Here is a 17851-nt window from a genome sequence, read left to right as displayed (position 1 = left end):
ACAGTTTGGGTCTGTAGTTTTCACTCAAAGGCTGTTAAGAAAAGCTGGAAGGAGTTTTCCTAGAGTGTTGCCATTAACCTAGACAAAGCTTGAAACGGGTAAATTAACACCTTGTGGACTGTTCTAAATTTTTGATAGTACAAACTGTTTTAAGCGTAAATAGCAGTTTAATCTTACACCAGTCAGCAACTTCCATTTATGCAGCACTCCTCAAACAGGAAGACTTCTGAATGCTTTACGAATGATACTGTATATCGTGTAGAGGTATCGAGCATGGCAATAGGGACAGGCAGGGATCAGAAACTGAAAGCTCAGTTCAAGAGGAGGCTTTTGAAAACAATAACTGAGGTGACAAGGCAGAGGCAACTGGAGTAGAGTATTCCAGAAGGCAGGAGCGTGGTGGCTGAATGACCGTCAATGGTGGAGCAAGAGGACAAAAGGTTGAGGAGACATGCAGTGTCACAAGGAGCCGAGATCATGAGCAGGAACACAAGACTGGAAGAGGTCACTCAGTAAGTAGAGTGGCCGGAGGCCATGGAGAGGTTTGAAAACAAAGACAAGAATTTTGAAATCAACACACTGGGCGGCGACAGCCTGCATTTGTTGAAAAGGATGGAGATGAGGAGAGTGTAAGACACTGTGCCTTCAGCTGCCTGGGCCCCAAGCTCTGGAATTCCCTCCCTAAACCGCTCCGCCTCTCTCTCCCCCTTTAAGACGCTCCTTAAAACCTAACTCTTTGACCAAGCTTTTGGTCATCTGTCCCAATATCTTATGTGGCTTGGCGTCAAATTTTGTTTGACGACACTCCTGTGAAGTACCTTGGGATGTTTTACTACATTAAAGGCGCTATATAAATGCAACTTGTTGTGGTACAGGCGAGGACATGGGCTGCAGCGTTTTGGATGAGTTGGAAGTTTATGAAGGGTTGAGGCACGGAGGCATGTAGAAAGGCCGAGTCAGGTCCTGAGCAATGTTCCCTTTAAGCTGCGCAGCTCTTTGGAGCTTCCACGCAGCTGGCTCACCTGCTTTGAAATGCAAAAGCCGCGATGCCGCACAGCCCGTTAAAGGGGCCGCGCAACCCAAAAAAAATTAAGAGGGAACATTGGTCCCAAGTACTGTATTTTCCAATTTTCAAGACAGGAACTAGAGAGAACAAAACATGAATTATAATTTAATGTTACTGAAAAGCAAGGCAATTGTAAGTCCTGGGCTATGCAATCCAAGTACATTCCTCATTCTCAAGAGCACCTGGCACAATTAAAACAACGTTGAAAATGCCCAAACTGTAACAGGCATATTTTCCAGACAAAAAGGGAGATTTGCTCAGTAGCTAACCTTGATGCACCTGAACTGGGAGCACTTGATGCCAACATCTAGATGGCTGGAGTGAAAGCTTTTCCATTGCCCAACACCTCTCACTTTCTACCCTTCCCACACCCTCGTCATTAACCTCATTCTCCCCGCCCAAGATTAACAAGCGCAAGCTCAGGAAACACAACCCTAAATGGGGATCAAGAGAAATGGAAGTGAAAGAAGAAAAATATGAGTTTCACAAAGCCTCCTAGAGAGAAGAGACGGTGGGTAGATTGTAGGAACATCCAAACGCATTCCAAAAAGGTTGATCAGAAGGTAGAGGGAGAACTGGAAATGAGTATAGTGCAAATGCTAAACGCCCCAACAGTTCCATAATATGGAACTAGCGAGAACCTTATATGCTGCTAATGGGGATGGGAAGAGCATTGGCAATAAATCACTTGGTGTCTCTCTTCTTGTCTACGTCTTCTCAAATCTCAATGGACGATGCCTTGTAATACCCTCTAACAAATGTTATCCTACAATATGCCCTACTGGCTATATAATAGGATATCCTGGGTTAAGAAAGCCACTCAGAATGTGCTCAGCTAGTTAAGGGTTTAGCACGAACTCCATCTAGTGGCCCTGCCAAGAGTTTGCAAAGCACAATGCGGAGTAGCTAAATTCAGTCTAAGGTTTTCAGCTCAGAATTCATTCTGCTGCAAAAGAACCAGGGCTTTAAACAAAAAAAAAAGTAATGCGGTATAGTACAAGTTATAAATCTTTTTCCCTGGGGCTGTTATTCCATTTAACAAAATACTAAACAAATGAATCTTTTCACTATAAACTGATATTAGTCTCATGATGCCCTCGTTATATTAGGATTTTCATGCTGAATGTATGCCAGTAATGTGAATTTCATGGGGAGATCCTCTTGAGCGAGACAATCTCAAATAGACTGTACAATACTGGATCAGTCACAGCCGGAGCGGACGCAGTCTCTCAGAAACTCATCTGTGTAACTAAGCAACGCGAAACCAGTCTAATTACCAGCACAAGATTGATCCCCGCCATCGGGCGATAATGGAAAGGCTGAAGAAACGTGGGCTGCTCAGCCTTGAAAGGAAATGACTTCATAGAGACATACAAGGTGGTTAAACTGTAAAGAAAAGGCAAATTTGTAACATTATTTCAAACTTAACCTAATTAGGAAGACAAAAGGGCATTGGTGCAAACTAAAAGGGCAAATTCAGGACGAATATTCAAAATTCTTCTACACAGAGATTAGCATCTGGATTGGACTCCAAGAAAAAGACTGGCATTTCTATAGCGTCTTTCACGACCACAGGATGTCCCAAAGCGCTTCACAGCCAATGAAGTACTTTTGAAGTATAGTCACTGTTGTAATGTAGGAAACGCAGCCGCCAATTTGCCCCACAAACAGCAAGGCAATAATGACCAGATAATCTGTTTTTATTATGTTGATTGAGGGATAAATATTGGCCCAGGACACCGGGGAGAACTCCCCTGCTCTTCTTCGAAATAGTGCCACGGGATCTTTTACGTCCACCTGAGAGAGCAGACGACTTGAACGTCTCATCTGAAAGACGGCACCTCCGACAGTGCAGCACTCCCTCAGCACTGCACTGGAGCGTCAGCCTAGATTTTTGTTCTCAAGTCTCTGAAGTGGGACTTGAACCCACAACCTTCTGACTCAGAGGCGAGAGTGCTGCCCACTGAGCCACAGTGGTAGTGGAGGCACTGACAAAAAACAGCTAGCTGCTCTAATGGGGAGGGGGTCTGTAGTTTCTTTCTGCATGAGCTAAATGGTCTTCCTCCTCTGGATTGATCTTGTGAACACCCTTCTGGCTGGTAATCCGCCACTAGATTTAACTATGCACGTCCAGGGGGAAAATGGCAACAGGCTTCCATCAGTATAACCCTGCCAGTACAAACAAGGTTGCATTTGATGTGCCTCACTCTCACCAGCGACCAGAACATGAACTCCACTACATTGAATCATCAACTGCACAGCTTTAAAAAGAAAACTGATTCCACAGATATCATGGCCTAGAAATTCATTGTAGCCACTTTTGGGGCGGTAAAGTCGGGCGGCCGCTAAAGTTTGCACCTGCCGCCAAATCGAGGCCACTTCTCCGATATTCATTAGCTTCACCCTAAGAGTTTGCTCGAGCGCTAAAACTGGCGCTGCACGCCTCTCTTTAGGCGTTAAGCCGGCGGGCCGGGGCGCTAAACCGGAAGTTGGGCGTAGGGCAGGTGCGGCGAGCTGCTGATTGACAGCAGACACTCTGGCTCCAGTGAGCTCTTAAAAGGGGGAGGGTGGATTTGTTTTTTTTGAAAGGCCGACACTGGTGTATTTGTGGTTTTGGGGAGGGTTTCTCTCCATCAGTTTGTTGTGTGTTCCCGGCACACCAGTCGTCCTCCTCCCTCCTCCTCGTTCCTCCTCCTCGTCTCTCTCTCCCTCCCCCCAGCCAGCCGTACCATTTCTAGTACAGGAGGGCCCTTTAATTTGCGCTCCCCGCGGCCCGCATCGGCTGTGTACCGTTCCACTTCACAGTCGTTAGGGCCGCCCGGCGCACAATGGGCTGGCGCGAGTGAAGTTCCGGTTCGGGGCGCACAAAGGGCGTTGCACGACGAAATGACGTCATGATCTGCGCGCGCAGCAAGGCGCGCGCTAAGACTTTGCGCCGGCGCTAAATGTGTACTGAAGTTGGGGCGAGGCGCAGATCGCGCTGCGCCCGGGCGCTAAGCGCCTAGCGCTCGAGATCTACTCCTCCTAAGGCGCCAACGGCTGGCGCGCCCAACTGAATTTCTAGGCCCAAGGATTTGCAATCCACAGCAAAGACTTCATTTTAGTACCAGTACTGGTAATTCTTTACTGTAGCAGCATAATTTCCTAACCTAGTGTCAAATGGGAGCACATTTTTGTGCTGTAGACTAACCTCCAATGTAGACTTTTGCTGATGCAGTCAGTAGTAAAAGCCCACATTTTTAAAGAGATGAGATTGGGCCGTACTGTGCAAATTGTACATGGCTTCATCAGTTGAGATACACTGGTACCATTTAACAGCAAAAATATACCGTTGGCATTGTGTGGGCCAGCCTAGTTATAAACATCTGCACACCGTGAGCCAAATCATAGAATGATACAGCACAGGGGCCATTCGGCCCATCGTTCCTGTGAAAATCCACATTCAAAACACGTAATATCTATCACACTACTTATATCACACTTTCAATACCATATTTCCCCCACCAAAAAAAGTCACGAGTCATTTCTCAGAGTATATTTTGGTGAGTTGCCTTCTTGAACCGCTGCAGTCTGTGTGGTGAAGGTGCTCCCACAGTGCTGTTAGGGAGTTCCAGGATTGTGACCCAGCGACTATGAAGGAACAGCCGATATATTTCCAAGTCAGGATGGTGTGTGGTGGGAGGTGGTGGTGTTCCCATGCACCTGCTGCCCTTGCCTTTCTAGGTGGTGGAGGTCGCGGGTTTGAGAGGTGCCGTCGAACTGGGTGTAACTGGACACAACAGTAAGAACCAATGTCTCAAGTTTGACCGAGTGGTTATTCAGAGCACAGGGCGATGTGGCGAAATTGTACAGGTTTAGTTCCTACACCCCCACTCTGCTAACCTCCACGCTGTTGCACAGAAAGGTGTCAACCACAGGCAGGTACATCCCCGCTAGTGGGTTGGCTACAAGCAGCCCTCCCTGCTGCAGCTCATGCATGGCGCAGCAAAATTAAAAACAAGGTCACAAAAGTTTTCTTTTAAGAACATATAGAGCCTCACCAAAAGAAACAAAGCAGCATGTACTGATGCATCACAGAAGACAGTGTGTGTGTGCAGGCTTCTCAAGTCAAAAAGGTACAACTCCCTTGAGTCAAGCAGCACTCAGGGCAAGATGAAGCTGTGACACCAATGTTTTCTTGTAGGACCCATGAGGTACACCCCCTATCACCAACGCGGCCAAGCAGAGAGACTGCCAGCACTCAAGGTCTTCATACAGGTTGAAGAAAATTGGTATTTTGCAAAAACAAAAATCTGGTAAGACTATGAGACTTGAATACCAAGCACTCTTAGATGTTCCTTCTGCAAGTTTCATTGAGATTTGCAGGTCCCTTCAGTATGGTCAGTGGTGGCACCCTAAATTTTTTAGTTTTAAATGCATCAACCAACTATGCACATGGCATTAGACAAATATTTTGTAATTCTTTTATTGCAATCAATAATCAATCTCGGCTGCGCTGAAACTGGGCAAACTTTGCCTTTCCCTTAAACTATCAGAATCCTTCAATTGGGTTCGTGTTGTTTGTCCTGGATGCATCAATAAACAGTGCCATAATCATGTAATAACAGCACATGTTTCATTCATCCAAGAAAGTTGATGTTGACTCAATTCTAGAGAACAACATTTCATAAATAGCAGCTTCATTCTAAAGCGGAGTTGCAAAAAATATATACACAGCTGCAGCAGAATTGCCAACAAAACAAGAATTATGTGTGTACAAACATTTTATGTATACATACACACACAAGCAAAATAATTTAAACCACGATTTGGCAGGTTATAAGTAGGGAGGTTGTCTGAAAAGGGGACTTTAAAGCAGAGCACGAGACTGCACTGGATGACTGGGCAAAACATGGTGAATACACCACTTACCCTCCACTCTCTACACTGCTTCACTCAAAAGGAGAAGGGCCCCTTTTTTGTGGGTCATCTTACAGGTATACTATACACGGGCACAAGAGTATTGACCCAAGGTATTAGCACCACACCAGATGTCTATTACAGCAGCATAGGCCTCGGTTACATGAAAATGCTCTTAACAAAACCCAGTTTAAAATTTACATTTTGAAATACAGAACAAGTGTATAAATTTAATAGGTGTCAATTATAAATATACAGAAGTATTGTGACTTAATCTCACAATTTCACTTGTGGTTCAAGATTACATGAATCCTCAAATGCACTTGTGCCAGCTCCAAGACGGTTAGCACACTTACAGCCAGGACTTGCAGAAATGGATTTGCACTTGAGATTCTACAAAACTGATCAAAGGTACCAAGCTCAAGTCCAGTCTCCTGTTCCACCAGCACTAAGAGGAAGGCAGGACATAAACTGTACAATCCAGAGTGCAAAAAAAAATTCTATTGTTAGACTCAGGACAACGACATCTCTTGCTACAGCACATCACTCATCGGCACAGCGCAGCAAAGATGCGAGAAGCTGTGGAAACTTAACAAGGAGTGGACATTGATGCAGGGCGTGATGGTTAGAGGCACTAGAGAAGGGGCAAAAATTTTTTTTTTAATTTACTAGAATGATACCAGAACTGAGAGGTTATACCCATCAGGGAAGGCTCAACAGACTGAGGCTCTTTTCTCTAGAAAAAAGACTGAGGGGTGACCTGATAGAGGTCTTTAAAATTATGAAATGGTTTGCTAGGGTAGACGTGGAGAAGATGTTTCCACAGAATCACAGAAACCCCACAGTGCAGATAGAGGCCATTTCGGCCCATCGAGCCTGCACCGACACATATCCCACCCGATCCCCGTAACCCCTACACCAACACATATCCCACCCTATCCCCGTAACCCCACGTATTTAATCCCCCTAACACTAAGGGTCAATTTATCATAGCCAATCAACCTAACCCGCACATCTTTGGACTGTGGGAGGAAACCGGAGCACCCGGAGGAAAGCCACGCAAACACGGGGAGAATGTGCAAACTCCACACAGACAGTCACCCGAGGCCGGATTCGAACCCGGGTCCCTGGCGCTGTGAGGCAACAGTGCTAACCACTATGCCACCGTGCCACTTGCGGGATAATCCAAAACAAGGGGCCCATAAATATCAGATAGTCGCTAATAAATCCAATAGGGAATTCAGGAGAAACTTCTTTACCCAGAGAGTGGTGAGAATGTGGAACTCGCTACCACAGCGAGTGGTTGAGGCGAATAGTATCGATACATTTAAGGGGAGGCTAGATAAACAGGAGGGAGAAAGGAATAGAAGGATATACTGATAGGGTGAGATGAAGAGGGGTGGGAGGAGGCCCGTGTGGAGCACAAACACCGGCACGGACCAGTTGGGCTGAATGGCCTGTTTCTGTGCTGTAAATTCCATGTAACTGATTAGGAACTACAGGCTCCGATCCAAATGCCAACTCTCTGCTTTGGGGACATCACGGTCACTGCCTGCCCTCCAATGCAGCCAGCAGATTAACTGAAGTCTTTAAATACATGGAACTTCGCTGCAGGACAGAAATAGGGAACCATCAGGTCCTCAAGTGTAGACACTGACCTGCCGCCTTTCTGAAAGGACATCAAAAACATCTAATTCTATCGACATTTCAGGTGGGGCTTGGAGAAGCTGCAAAGAGCCACGGAGGAAACCGTGCCCGAATATCAGAGAGAAAACAGAGCTCGACCCTCACGGATTCAAAGAGGAGCAGGGCTCAAGAAATGGGAATGCCTTGCAATAGAGTGCCAACCTAGGGCACAAGTTACTAAACAATGCTAGAAACTGCTGCCGGTGCCAGAACAAGGAAGGAGAAAAATCAATACCAGCAATTAGAACAGCAAGCAGGGAGGAAGAGAAGGTGACTAGCAGTACAATTTCCCATAAAAGGAACAGTGCCAGCATTTGTCAGGGTAATTGAATATTAAGAGCAAGCAGACAGTGAGGGAAGAGAGTTTGCTTTATGTAGTTTCAAGACATGGATCTGAAAAACGTCAGATAATCAGCAACACATTTACTCTAAGCTCCTGATTAACTAATCTCAAAACGCCATGGTAGGTCCCCATTAGCGCAGATAATAAGTGTTCTTGGTTAGAATTAAGATTGCAGCACAGAACCCAAGTTTACATATTGAATATATAACTAATCAATGGCAGTCGTGAACAGGATATGCAGATCTAGGCTACAGCTTAATACTTACAGCAAGATAAAGATCAATTTAGTTTTCATAAACGACCACATTTTGGACTTTTGCCTCAGATGGTCTTTGAATGCTTTCACTCAAAATACTGCAAAGTTTCTAGTTTTGTATACACAGTTGTCGATTTTTGAGAAACAGAAATTTACACCAGTCACCAGCATCTCCAATTTGAAAATTTCTGAATTGTCACAAGAAAACCCATTCTGTTAAGATTTAACATACTATTTAATAGGCAGTTTTCATAATATACCGATACGATTATTGTTAAACTGCCACGGCACCAGATTTGGAGGCTCTGTCCGTGGAAGGAGTGGGCTGATGGTGTGAGGGCCCTTTCTCATTCCATTCTTATGCTCTTGTTGGGAACTGTTCAGGTGGCTTTGCCCCAGTCACAGAGGAAGAACAATCCATTTAAATAATACTTTAAAAAAATCAATTGAACAGCAAGAAGCTATGTTTTTAAGCAGTTTGCATGGCAAAGGTTTCCCATTGTCCTGAAGAGGTTAGTAATAGTGACATATCTAGTCCAAAACATTTACTTAGCTCAACCACTTGCATATACACAAGGTAAAAAATAAAGGCTGCCACAACACACCCATGGTTCAATCTTTGTAGATTTGTCACTGCAGAACCCACCAATAATCTCTTCATCATCGTATGAAAGTTTTATCAGTTCTCTAGCTCTTTTTCCAATGGCTTGTGCTTCATCTATCCACAAATGAACGTACGTCATTTTGTGACATCTTCAATGCAGTAGAGGTCATCGTTTCTCTAATTTCTTAAACTTGGCTTCTGTAAAAATAGAACGACGCAATGAGAACCTTGAACAAGAGGATTACTACCTGGAACAGGCTTCAATAGGATTTGCACTCCCATCCATATGTGTTGGAAAATTCAAATCTTCCAACACAACAAACCTTGGGACATGTCCCATATTGCTCTTCATCCACCCTATGCCCTACAGTTCCCAATGTTGAACCTTATAGCCCGTCACACAATTAATTGGGAACTATAATGACAGATAAATGGGCAGTCATTTTGAACACAGGGACATCCAGAAACAGCAATGACATGAGTAACCAGTTAGATCTGTTTTGGATGGATATTGGTAAAGGGAGGAACAGTAGCCAGGACAAGAGTAGAACTCTATGCTCTACTTCAAATAGTGCCATGGGATCTTGAACATCCACCTAAATAGGCAGCCAGGGCCGCCTTTTAACATCTCATCTGCCAAACTGCACCACCAGCCACCTCCTCAGTCACACACTGGAGTGAGCGCAGGTCATAAACTCAACAGCACGGAGCTCCACATCAGGGCTTCAGATTTAGAAACAGGAGCTCTACCAACTGATTGCCCAAGAATGATGGTTTTTGCGCGAGTTGTGGATGCACGCATAGCTTAAAACATACCAATTTATAAACATGGTCACAATAAATATACATGCAAATTTGCTTTTATACCCATCCCTCAGAGTAACCCCAATGGGTGCTTGCAAAAGTAATTATTTTAAACAGAGCATAAATTCCTACCTAGCTTTTTGGAGTACGCATCCAATCTGTAGGCTGCTTGTTCCAGCACTGCGACTTGTTCCTCAATCTGATTAATCTGATCAAGGTACGGCTGCAGACCGGCATCTAGAAGATAAACGTCATGCAGATTTCAATCAACTGCTCGAAGCTACACAAGAAAGCCAAGTAATCAAATAATCTGCGGTAAACTGGTTCTACAACAGTGAACGATGGGTGCAGAACCTCATTACACTTTGTTAGAGATGACTAATTTACCAGCAAAAGTCGAAAGTGTGATTGCTTAAGGAAAGCAGAGAGAATGCAGCCAGCACAGCAGCGCGGATACAACCGATCGCTTAAACTTACGGGACACAAATGTCATAAACAACATTTTCTTTCTCCTGCCACCTTTTCCCATCCATGCCTTGAACAATAAAAGGATCTACTTCAAGAAATTTGCCACTCCAAATTTGAACACCAACTTCACCACAGCCCGCTCCCCCCCCCCCCACCCCCGACCGCCTATCCCTGTATTGGAGGCATCCATTTGTGCTTGGCACTCTTACTGAATAGGTATGAAGATATGAAAGACTGGATAGGCTGGGGTTGTTTTCTTTGGAACAGAGGAGGCTCAGGGGAGATTTAATTGAGGTGTATAAAATTATGAGGGGCCTAGATAGAGTGGATAGGAAGGACCTATTTCCCTCGGCAGAGAGGTCAATAACCAGGGGGCAGAGATTTAAAGTCATTGGTAGAAGGATTAGAGGGGAGTTGAGGAGAACGTTTTTCACCCAGAGGGTGGTGGGGGTCTGGAACTCACTGGGTGGGAGAGGCAGAAACCCTCATCATATTTAAAAAGTACTTGGATATGCACTTGAAGTGCCGTAAACTACAGGGCTACAGACCAAGAGCTGGAAAGTGGGATTAGGCTGGAGAGCTCTTTTTCGGCCGGCACAGACACAATGGGCCGAATGACCTCCTTCTGTGCTGTAAACTTCGATGATTCTATGGTCAAATGATTAGGGTCATCCTGTGTGAAATTCTGGATTAAGTTTTTTTTTTCATTATCATGGCGACTCGGGGTGAGAATGTTACCAAGCGAGACAAGCTGATTATCATGGCGACTCAGGGGGTGAGACTGTTACCAAGCGAGACAAGCTGATTAACATGGCGACTCAGGGGGTGAGACTGTTGCCAACCGAGACAAGCTGATAGAAATAAACCATGTGCTACGAACAGAAACTTCACTATTTATTTATTGCATAACATACTTAAACATGGGTTATAGATGGATAGCATTAACAAAATAAAACACAACCAAACAATCTAATGCTACTTGAACAAATATCTCTGAACTACCCAGGACCATGCTACTGCAATAGTTCATAAACTCAATATACTGTTCAGTAATTTCCACCTCCATTGGAACTTTACCTACAAGCTATAACCACTGTCCAAAGTACTGGGTTTCCATGCCATTAAATTCATTAATGCTCAGATTGGCAATGGAGTTGGATTCAGTGTAAATCGGCTCCGCAGATCCTCACTCATCTTGAGAAAGTCACGCAGTTTACTTTGTGCAGGGCAACAGCCAACGTGTCTCTAAGTTGCGTGGCCGCGCAGCGATCTGGAGGTCCTGCGCAGGCCGCTCACCGGCTTTTGCATGGAAGAAACCACGCACGCGCCAAAATTTGAATGGGCCGCGCAGCCGGTTAAAGGGACCGCCCCATCTTCACCTACCTATACAAACCTTGCGTCGAACACCCACCGCATTTTCAAGAGAGAAGATATCCAGTTAACCCTTGCTGTTGATAAACCGAGATAATCTGGACAGACTGTCAATATAAGGGACATCGAGCAGCTGTTAATCTACAGGAACTCCCAATGAACAGCCTCCATTTAGCCACAAGACCCATTTAGACAATTCCCTGCAGGGGAATCTGAGCAGTGGCCTAATGGGGTTAGAGGTCGGACATTACAGCTCTGCTCCAGCTCATCCATGAGCAACACCACAGGAGATCGACTAAACATTGTTGAAAACTGAAATTCCAAATACTCACATTTCTGATTGAGATCTTTGAGGTTGCGATTAATATTAACAGCAATCTCCTTCATCTCCAGGTATTTAAGGCCAGTCAGTTTGTTCATGTTCTCCAAGAGTTTATAATCTTCACAGGTAGCTAAGGCATATAAAGAGTTTGACGTACATCAATAACTCAATGATGAATTCTTTTTGTAATGTGTAGCTCAGCAGTAAGTCTGTTAAAGACAGCAACAGGCACAAGTTTACTACTGCCTATCCAAGAGGGAGACTAGCATTGTCCAACTTCAAACTGTACTGCAATCAGTAAGGCATCAGAAGATTGGTTTCAGATGTGGCCCTTCAGCCCATTTGAGCTCATCCTTCAGATTATCAACCGGAACATCTTTCCATTACAGTGTTTAGCTGTTTCTCAAAATGAGCCCAGTGTCCTGGCCTCAGCCACCCACTCCAGCTGGTCACCGTGTAAAGAAATACTTCCCAGTCGTACGTTTGCCATTTACAACCCTCAACCTGTGCTTTCAACTCATCCATCAGCCCCGTACCAGCAGACATACACTAGCTCCCTGTCCCCCAATGCATTAAACTTAAACTCCTCATTCTTGTCTTCAACTCCCTCCAGCTTGGCTCTGCAACCTCCTCTACACTTGCTTGCACTGGTGCCCTTCAAGCTTCCCATTCCTGTGCACCATTTAGGCCTTGCTCTATGTGACTCCACCCCACCCTGAACCCCTCTTACTTATCATCTCTCTCTTTTCCTTTTAAAAACCTTTTCAAAACCCATCTTTTCACCCAAGCCTTCAATCACCCCTCTCAGAATGGTTTCCTGCGCCTCGGGCTCCCATTTCTCTCGCTTTTACTCTAAAATGCAGTGGGACATTATCGACGTCCAAGGCGTTACATAAATGCAAAATGCTGTTGTTCTACTGCCCTGTCGTTTCTGAAAGCATCGCGCCGGTTTTTTTAAAAAATCAAGAAAGTTTCATCATCAGGAGCCTTGGCACATCTGCGTATCAGTCCTAAATTTGGACTGCAGAATTAACCAGGGCGTTTTCTGCCAGTACCAACCTGAAAGTTTAAGTACAATGTACCAACATCTTAAATTAAAGATGTACTGTTTTTCTATCTATAATAGCTGCTCATTACCAGTCAAAAATATTTCAAAAGCACTTGACACAATTACTTTTGGAATGCAGCGAGTTACACAGACAGCAGCCAATCTGCAGCAGAATCACCCCATGAGTTGAAGGACAAGTTAATGTTTTCATGGTATTGGTTAAGGGTAGAATGTTGGCCAAGACACAAGCTTTAACATCCACTGAAGTAAGATAGAACCTCTGTTTAATGGTTCCCAGTGGTCGCGAGATCGCTTTCATTGCTCTGAAAAAATGGCGCAAAGGACCATCATACTGGTGCAAAGTACGAGAGGTGCTGCTCTAGTTAGGTAGCATCGCTCCATAGATTGATCGCTGCACAACCAATATCAAACTAACCTGTGAGCTCTCCTTGCAGGTAGACAGACATTTTGGTAAACATGTCCTTACAGAGTTCGTTGATGTCTGGTTCTGAAGGCTCTGTGGCTTCCTCTGCCGTTTCCACTCCAAAATCATCTATTATCAAGAGTAAAATACAACATTACTGGCCGATCTAGTGGTTCTCCAATGGTGGAGGAGACGGGCCACAGAGAGGGGCTCAAGACCCACAGTGTCAGGTCTTTTTGAACAAAGGCCACTCAAAGATTTTCACAAAAATATTCTAAGGCAATGCAATTCATGGAATTGTCAAAATAATGTGCTGAAACAAAGTTTTGATGGGTGTGTATTTTTTTTAATGTAAAACTTCAAAAAATTATAGCTCTTTGGTGGTGCCCAGCCTAAGAAAATTTAATGTACAATATTTAATTTTGTCACTTGACAGGTTTACATGGAATATTTTTTACAGTTAAAGAAAAATCAAGACTGTGCCATACTTCCTGAAAGGCTCAGCAAGCAATCGAGCAATTCAAATCAGGAACATCCCAGATCTGATTCCGAGTTGGCCAACGTCAAGAAAGTGGCATCTGGGGTTTGGCAACCGGCTCTCTCTCCAGACTGCTACTCAAGATAGTCCTGCTGGAAATACACACTGTGCAAGGGCAGCTTTGGGCCCAACCGTAATGTCCCCCTACAGAATCAAACAGCATTCACCGTCATGGCATAGAAAATGAGATTTAGAGCAAGGTACCAAAGAGCAACAAGCACCATGCTACCTTACCCAGCACGGGGTAAGCGTCAACAAAAGTGGAAAAAATTGACGAGAATGTTTTTCTAAAAAAAAAACCCAAGCCAGTACACTGAAAGCACTATATGAGGTTTAAAAAGTTTCCAGATACACTACAGACTACTATAAAGCACACCCACAGAAGAGAAATTTGGAGTTGGCGTTTCAGTAGCACAAAAAAATGCCGCAGAGATAAACTCAAAAGGTCAGTTTTACAGGAGAGAATATTTCAGTTCCCTATGGCGTTCCCAATCGTTACTCCAGTCCCTGGCAGCATTCTGTTCACACTAGGGCTCCAAGTAACCCAATGCAGTACCCATTCTTGTAAATATACTGCATTGGGCAGGAAGAATGATCAGCCATGATCTCATTGAATGGCGGAGCAGGCTCGAGGGACCGAATGGCCGACTCCTGCTCCTATCTTCTATGTAAGAAACCTCCTGCCCCAACCTCTAAATGACAGTTACAGGAAAGCGTTTTATCAGAACACAACATAGAATCACAGAAATTTACGGCACAGGAGGCCATTCGGCCCATCGTGTGCGCCCCGGCCGATAAAGAGCTATCCAGCCTAATCCCACTTTCCAGCTCTTGGCCCATCTCCTTGTAGGTCATGACAATTCAAGCGCCTATCCAAGTACTTTTTAAATGCGATGAGGGTTTCTGCCTCTACTACCCTTTCAGGGAGGGAGTTCCAGACCCCCACCACCCTCTAATCCTTCTACTAAGTACTTTAAATCTATGCCCCCTGGTTATTGATCTCTCTGGTAAGGGAAATAGGTCCTTCCTATCCACAGTTTTTTTTTGTCTCGGAGCAGATGCTAACTATCATTTACAGTGTTTCCTTTTACATAGGATGGACAGCACAGAAACAGGCCATTTGGCACATGACAGCATTTATGCTCCACTCGAGCCTCCTCCCAGCTTTCCTCATCTATCAGAATAACCCTCTATTCCCTTCTCCCTCATATGCTTATCACGCCTCCCCTTAAATGCATCTGTACTATTCGCCTCAACCACTCCCTGTGATAGCGAGTTTCACATTCTCACCACTCTCTGGGTAAAGGAGTTTCTTCTTAATTCCCTATTTGATTTCTTGGTGCCTATCTTATATCAATGGCCTATAGTTTTACTCTTCCCCACAAGTGGAAACATACTTTCTCTATCTACTCTATCATAATTTTAAAGACCTCTATTAGGTCACCCCTCAGCCTTCACTCTTCAAGCAAAAAGAGACCCAGCCTGTTCCTCCTTTCCTGATATGTATACCCTCGCATTTCTGGTATCATCCTTGTAAATCTTCTCTGCACCCTCTCCAGTGCCTCTATAATATGGCGACCAGACCTGCACGCAGTACTCCAAGTGTGGTCTAACCAAGGTTCGATACAAGTTTAGCATAACTTCCTTACTTTCAATTCTATCCCTCTAGAAATAAACCCTAGTGCTTGGTTTGCTTTTTTTTTAAATAAAAACAGAAAATGCTGGAAACACTCAGCAGGTCAGACAGCATCTGTGGAGCGAGAGTGTTAACCTTTCAACAGAATTTTTTTGCTTTTTTGATGGCCTTGTTAACCTGTGTCGCTACTTTTAGTGATTTCCATATTTGCGCTCAAGAGAACCCTTAGCTCTTCTACCCCACTTATAGAATCACAGAGTGGTTACAGCACAGAAGGAGGCCATTCGGCCTGTCAAGCCCGTGCCGGCTCTCTGCAGGAGCATTTCAGCTAATCCCACTCCCCCGCCCTTTCCCCATAGACATGCAAAAAAAAATGTCCTTCCGATACTTCTCCAATTCCCCTTTTGAAAGCCAGGACTGAGTCTGCCTCCACCACCCTTTCAGGCAGTGCATTCCAGATCCTAACCACTCGCTGCGTTAAAAAAAAGGTTTTTCCTACTTTCCAAGTGTGGAAAGAGCAATATTTTTTTTTCCTGCTAGTTATATGATGCACTTCAGGTGGACAACAACCATCATCAGCTGCTTCCCCATCTATAGTTCACTGCCAGTGCCATCAGTTATTCTGAAATAAGGGAGTCAGACAAGTTTAAATGGGGAAAGAAATAAACTGAGTAGCAGGAATGGCAAGGGGGGGGGGGGGGTCCCTCAGCCGTTTCCATAGCAACAGGAGCAGGCCCGGGGGAGGCGGAGGCCCCGAGTCTCCTCACCCCGGACACAGCGACAGGCCGAGCGAAGGAGGTGGCTGTGGGGAGCCTCGCCCTCCCCGCTTACCTGTCCTCTTCACACCGACACTGTTGCCGGCAGCAGCAGCGGCAGCCTCCGCCAGCTCCTCCTCCTCCTCCCCCCCCGGGTCCGCACCGCCGCTAAGATCGCCGCCCGGCGCTGACATTTTGCACCGCTCCAAACCGACCGACTGACGCCTGCGTGTGTGCAAAGGCCCGGCCAATCAGTGCCGTCCGCGTCACCTGACCAATTGGAGGTTGGGGGCGGCGGTGACCACCATGCCTCTTCGGCAACTGACCAATCAGGAAGCGGCACTGCGACACCACGTTGTGGCTCCTCCCCCTGTCTCAACCAGAGTAAAACAGGGACAGAGCACTGGAGTCGAGCAACAGGAGGCCACTTAGCCCCTCCAGCCTGTTACATTAGGAACAGGAGGTCGTCACTCAGCCCCTCCAGCCTGTTACATTAGGAACAGGAGGTCGTCACTCAGCCCCTCCAGCCTGTTACATTAGGAACAGGAGGTGGTCACTCAGCCCCTCCAGTCTGTTACATTAGGAACAGGAGGAGGCCCTCCAGCCTGTTACATAGGAACAGGAGGCCACTCAGCCCCTCCAGTCTGTTACACAGGAACAGGAGGCCACTCAGCCCCTCCAGTCTGTTACACAGGAACAGGAGGTCGTCACTCAGCCCCTCCAGTCTGTTACACAGGAACAGGAGGAGGTCACTCAGCCCCTCCAGCCTGTTACATAGGAACAGGAGGTCGTCACTCAGCCCCTCCAGTCTGTTACACAGGAACAGGAGGAGGTCACTCAGCCCCACCAGTCTGTTACATTAGGAACAGGAGGAGGTCACTCAGCCCCTCCAGCCTGTTACATTAGGAACAGGAGGAGGCCACTCAGCCCCTCCAACCTGTTACAGAGGAACGGGAGGTCATTCAGCCCCTCCAACCTGTTACATTAGGAACAGGAGGAGGCCACTCAGCCCCTCCAACCTGTTACATTAGGAAGAGGAGGAGGCCATTCAGCCCCGCCAGCCTGTTACACAGGAACAGGAGGAGGCCATTCAGCCCCTCCAGCCTGTTGCAGAGGATGAGGCCATTCAGCCCCTCCAGCCTGTTACATTAGGAACAGGAGGAGGCCATTCAGCCCCTCCAGCTTGTTACATTAGGAACAGGAGCAGGCCACTCAGCCTCTCGTCTGTTGCACAGGAACAGGAGGCCACTCAGCCCCTCCAGTCTGTTACACGGGAACAGGGGGAGGCCACTCAGCCTCTCATCTGTTGCACAGGAACAGGCCACTCATCCTCTCCAGTCTGTTGCATAGGAACAGGAGGAAGCCACTCAGCCCCTCCAGCCTGTTCCACTATTCAATCAGATCATCGTGCTTGTTATGTTTGAACTATATAAAACACTAGTTAGGCCACAGCTGGAGTACTGCGTACAATCCTGGTCACATTACAGGAAAGATGTGATTGCACAAGAGAGGGTGCCGAGATTTACGTGAATGTTGCCAGGACTGGAGAATTTTAGCTATGAGGAAAGATTGGTTATGTTGGGGTTCTTTGGAACAGAGGAGGCTGACGGGAAACTTAATTGAGATGCATA

The 17851-nt window shown here is 45.8% G+C and overlaps 1 protein-coding gene across 2 annotated transcripts; it reads right to left on the bottom strand.

Moving 5' to 3' along the window:
- Positions 1 to 5515: 5515 nt before the first annotated feature.
- On the bottom strand, positions 5516 to 16469 carry bloc1s2 (biogenesis of lysosomal organelles complex-1, subunit 2). 2 transcript variants are annotated; one of them, XM_085970664.1, is made up of 6 exons: positions 16297 to 16371; positions 13780 to 13973; positions 13304 to 13420; positions 11830 to 11949; positions 9791 to 9895; positions 5516 to 9052 (listed from the first exon to the last, which is right to left on the bottom strand). In XM_085970664.1, the coding sequence occupies exons 3-6, from the start codon at positions 13344 to 13346 to the stop codon at positions 9021 to 9023; spliced, it is 300 nt and encodes a 99-aa protein (XP_085826790.1). In that variant the 5' UTR covers positions 13347 to 13420; positions 13780 to 13973; positions 16297 to 16371; the 3' UTR covers positions 5516 to 9020. The 2 variants fall into 2 exon arrangements, with proteins under 2 accessions (XP_085826790.1, XP_085826789.1); XM_085970663.1 differs by lacking the exon at positions 13780 to 13973 and having other exon boundaries at positions 5812 to 9052; positions 16297 to 16469.
- Positions 16470 to 17851: the final 1382 nt, after the last annotated feature.

The sequence above is a fragment of the Somniosus microcephalus genome, chromosome 29, assembly GCF_052327205.1.
Source record: "Somniosus microcephalus isolate GS21.2 chromosome 29, FLI_Smic_1.0, whole genome shotgun sequence".
In the NCBI taxonomy this organism is placed as follows: Eukaryota; Metazoa; Chordata; class Chondrichthyes; order Squaliformes; family Somniosidae; genus Somniosus; species Somniosus microcephalus.
The sequence above is the reverse complement of the archived record's forward strand: the minus strand, read 5'-3'. Positions and strand labels throughout refer to the sequence as shown.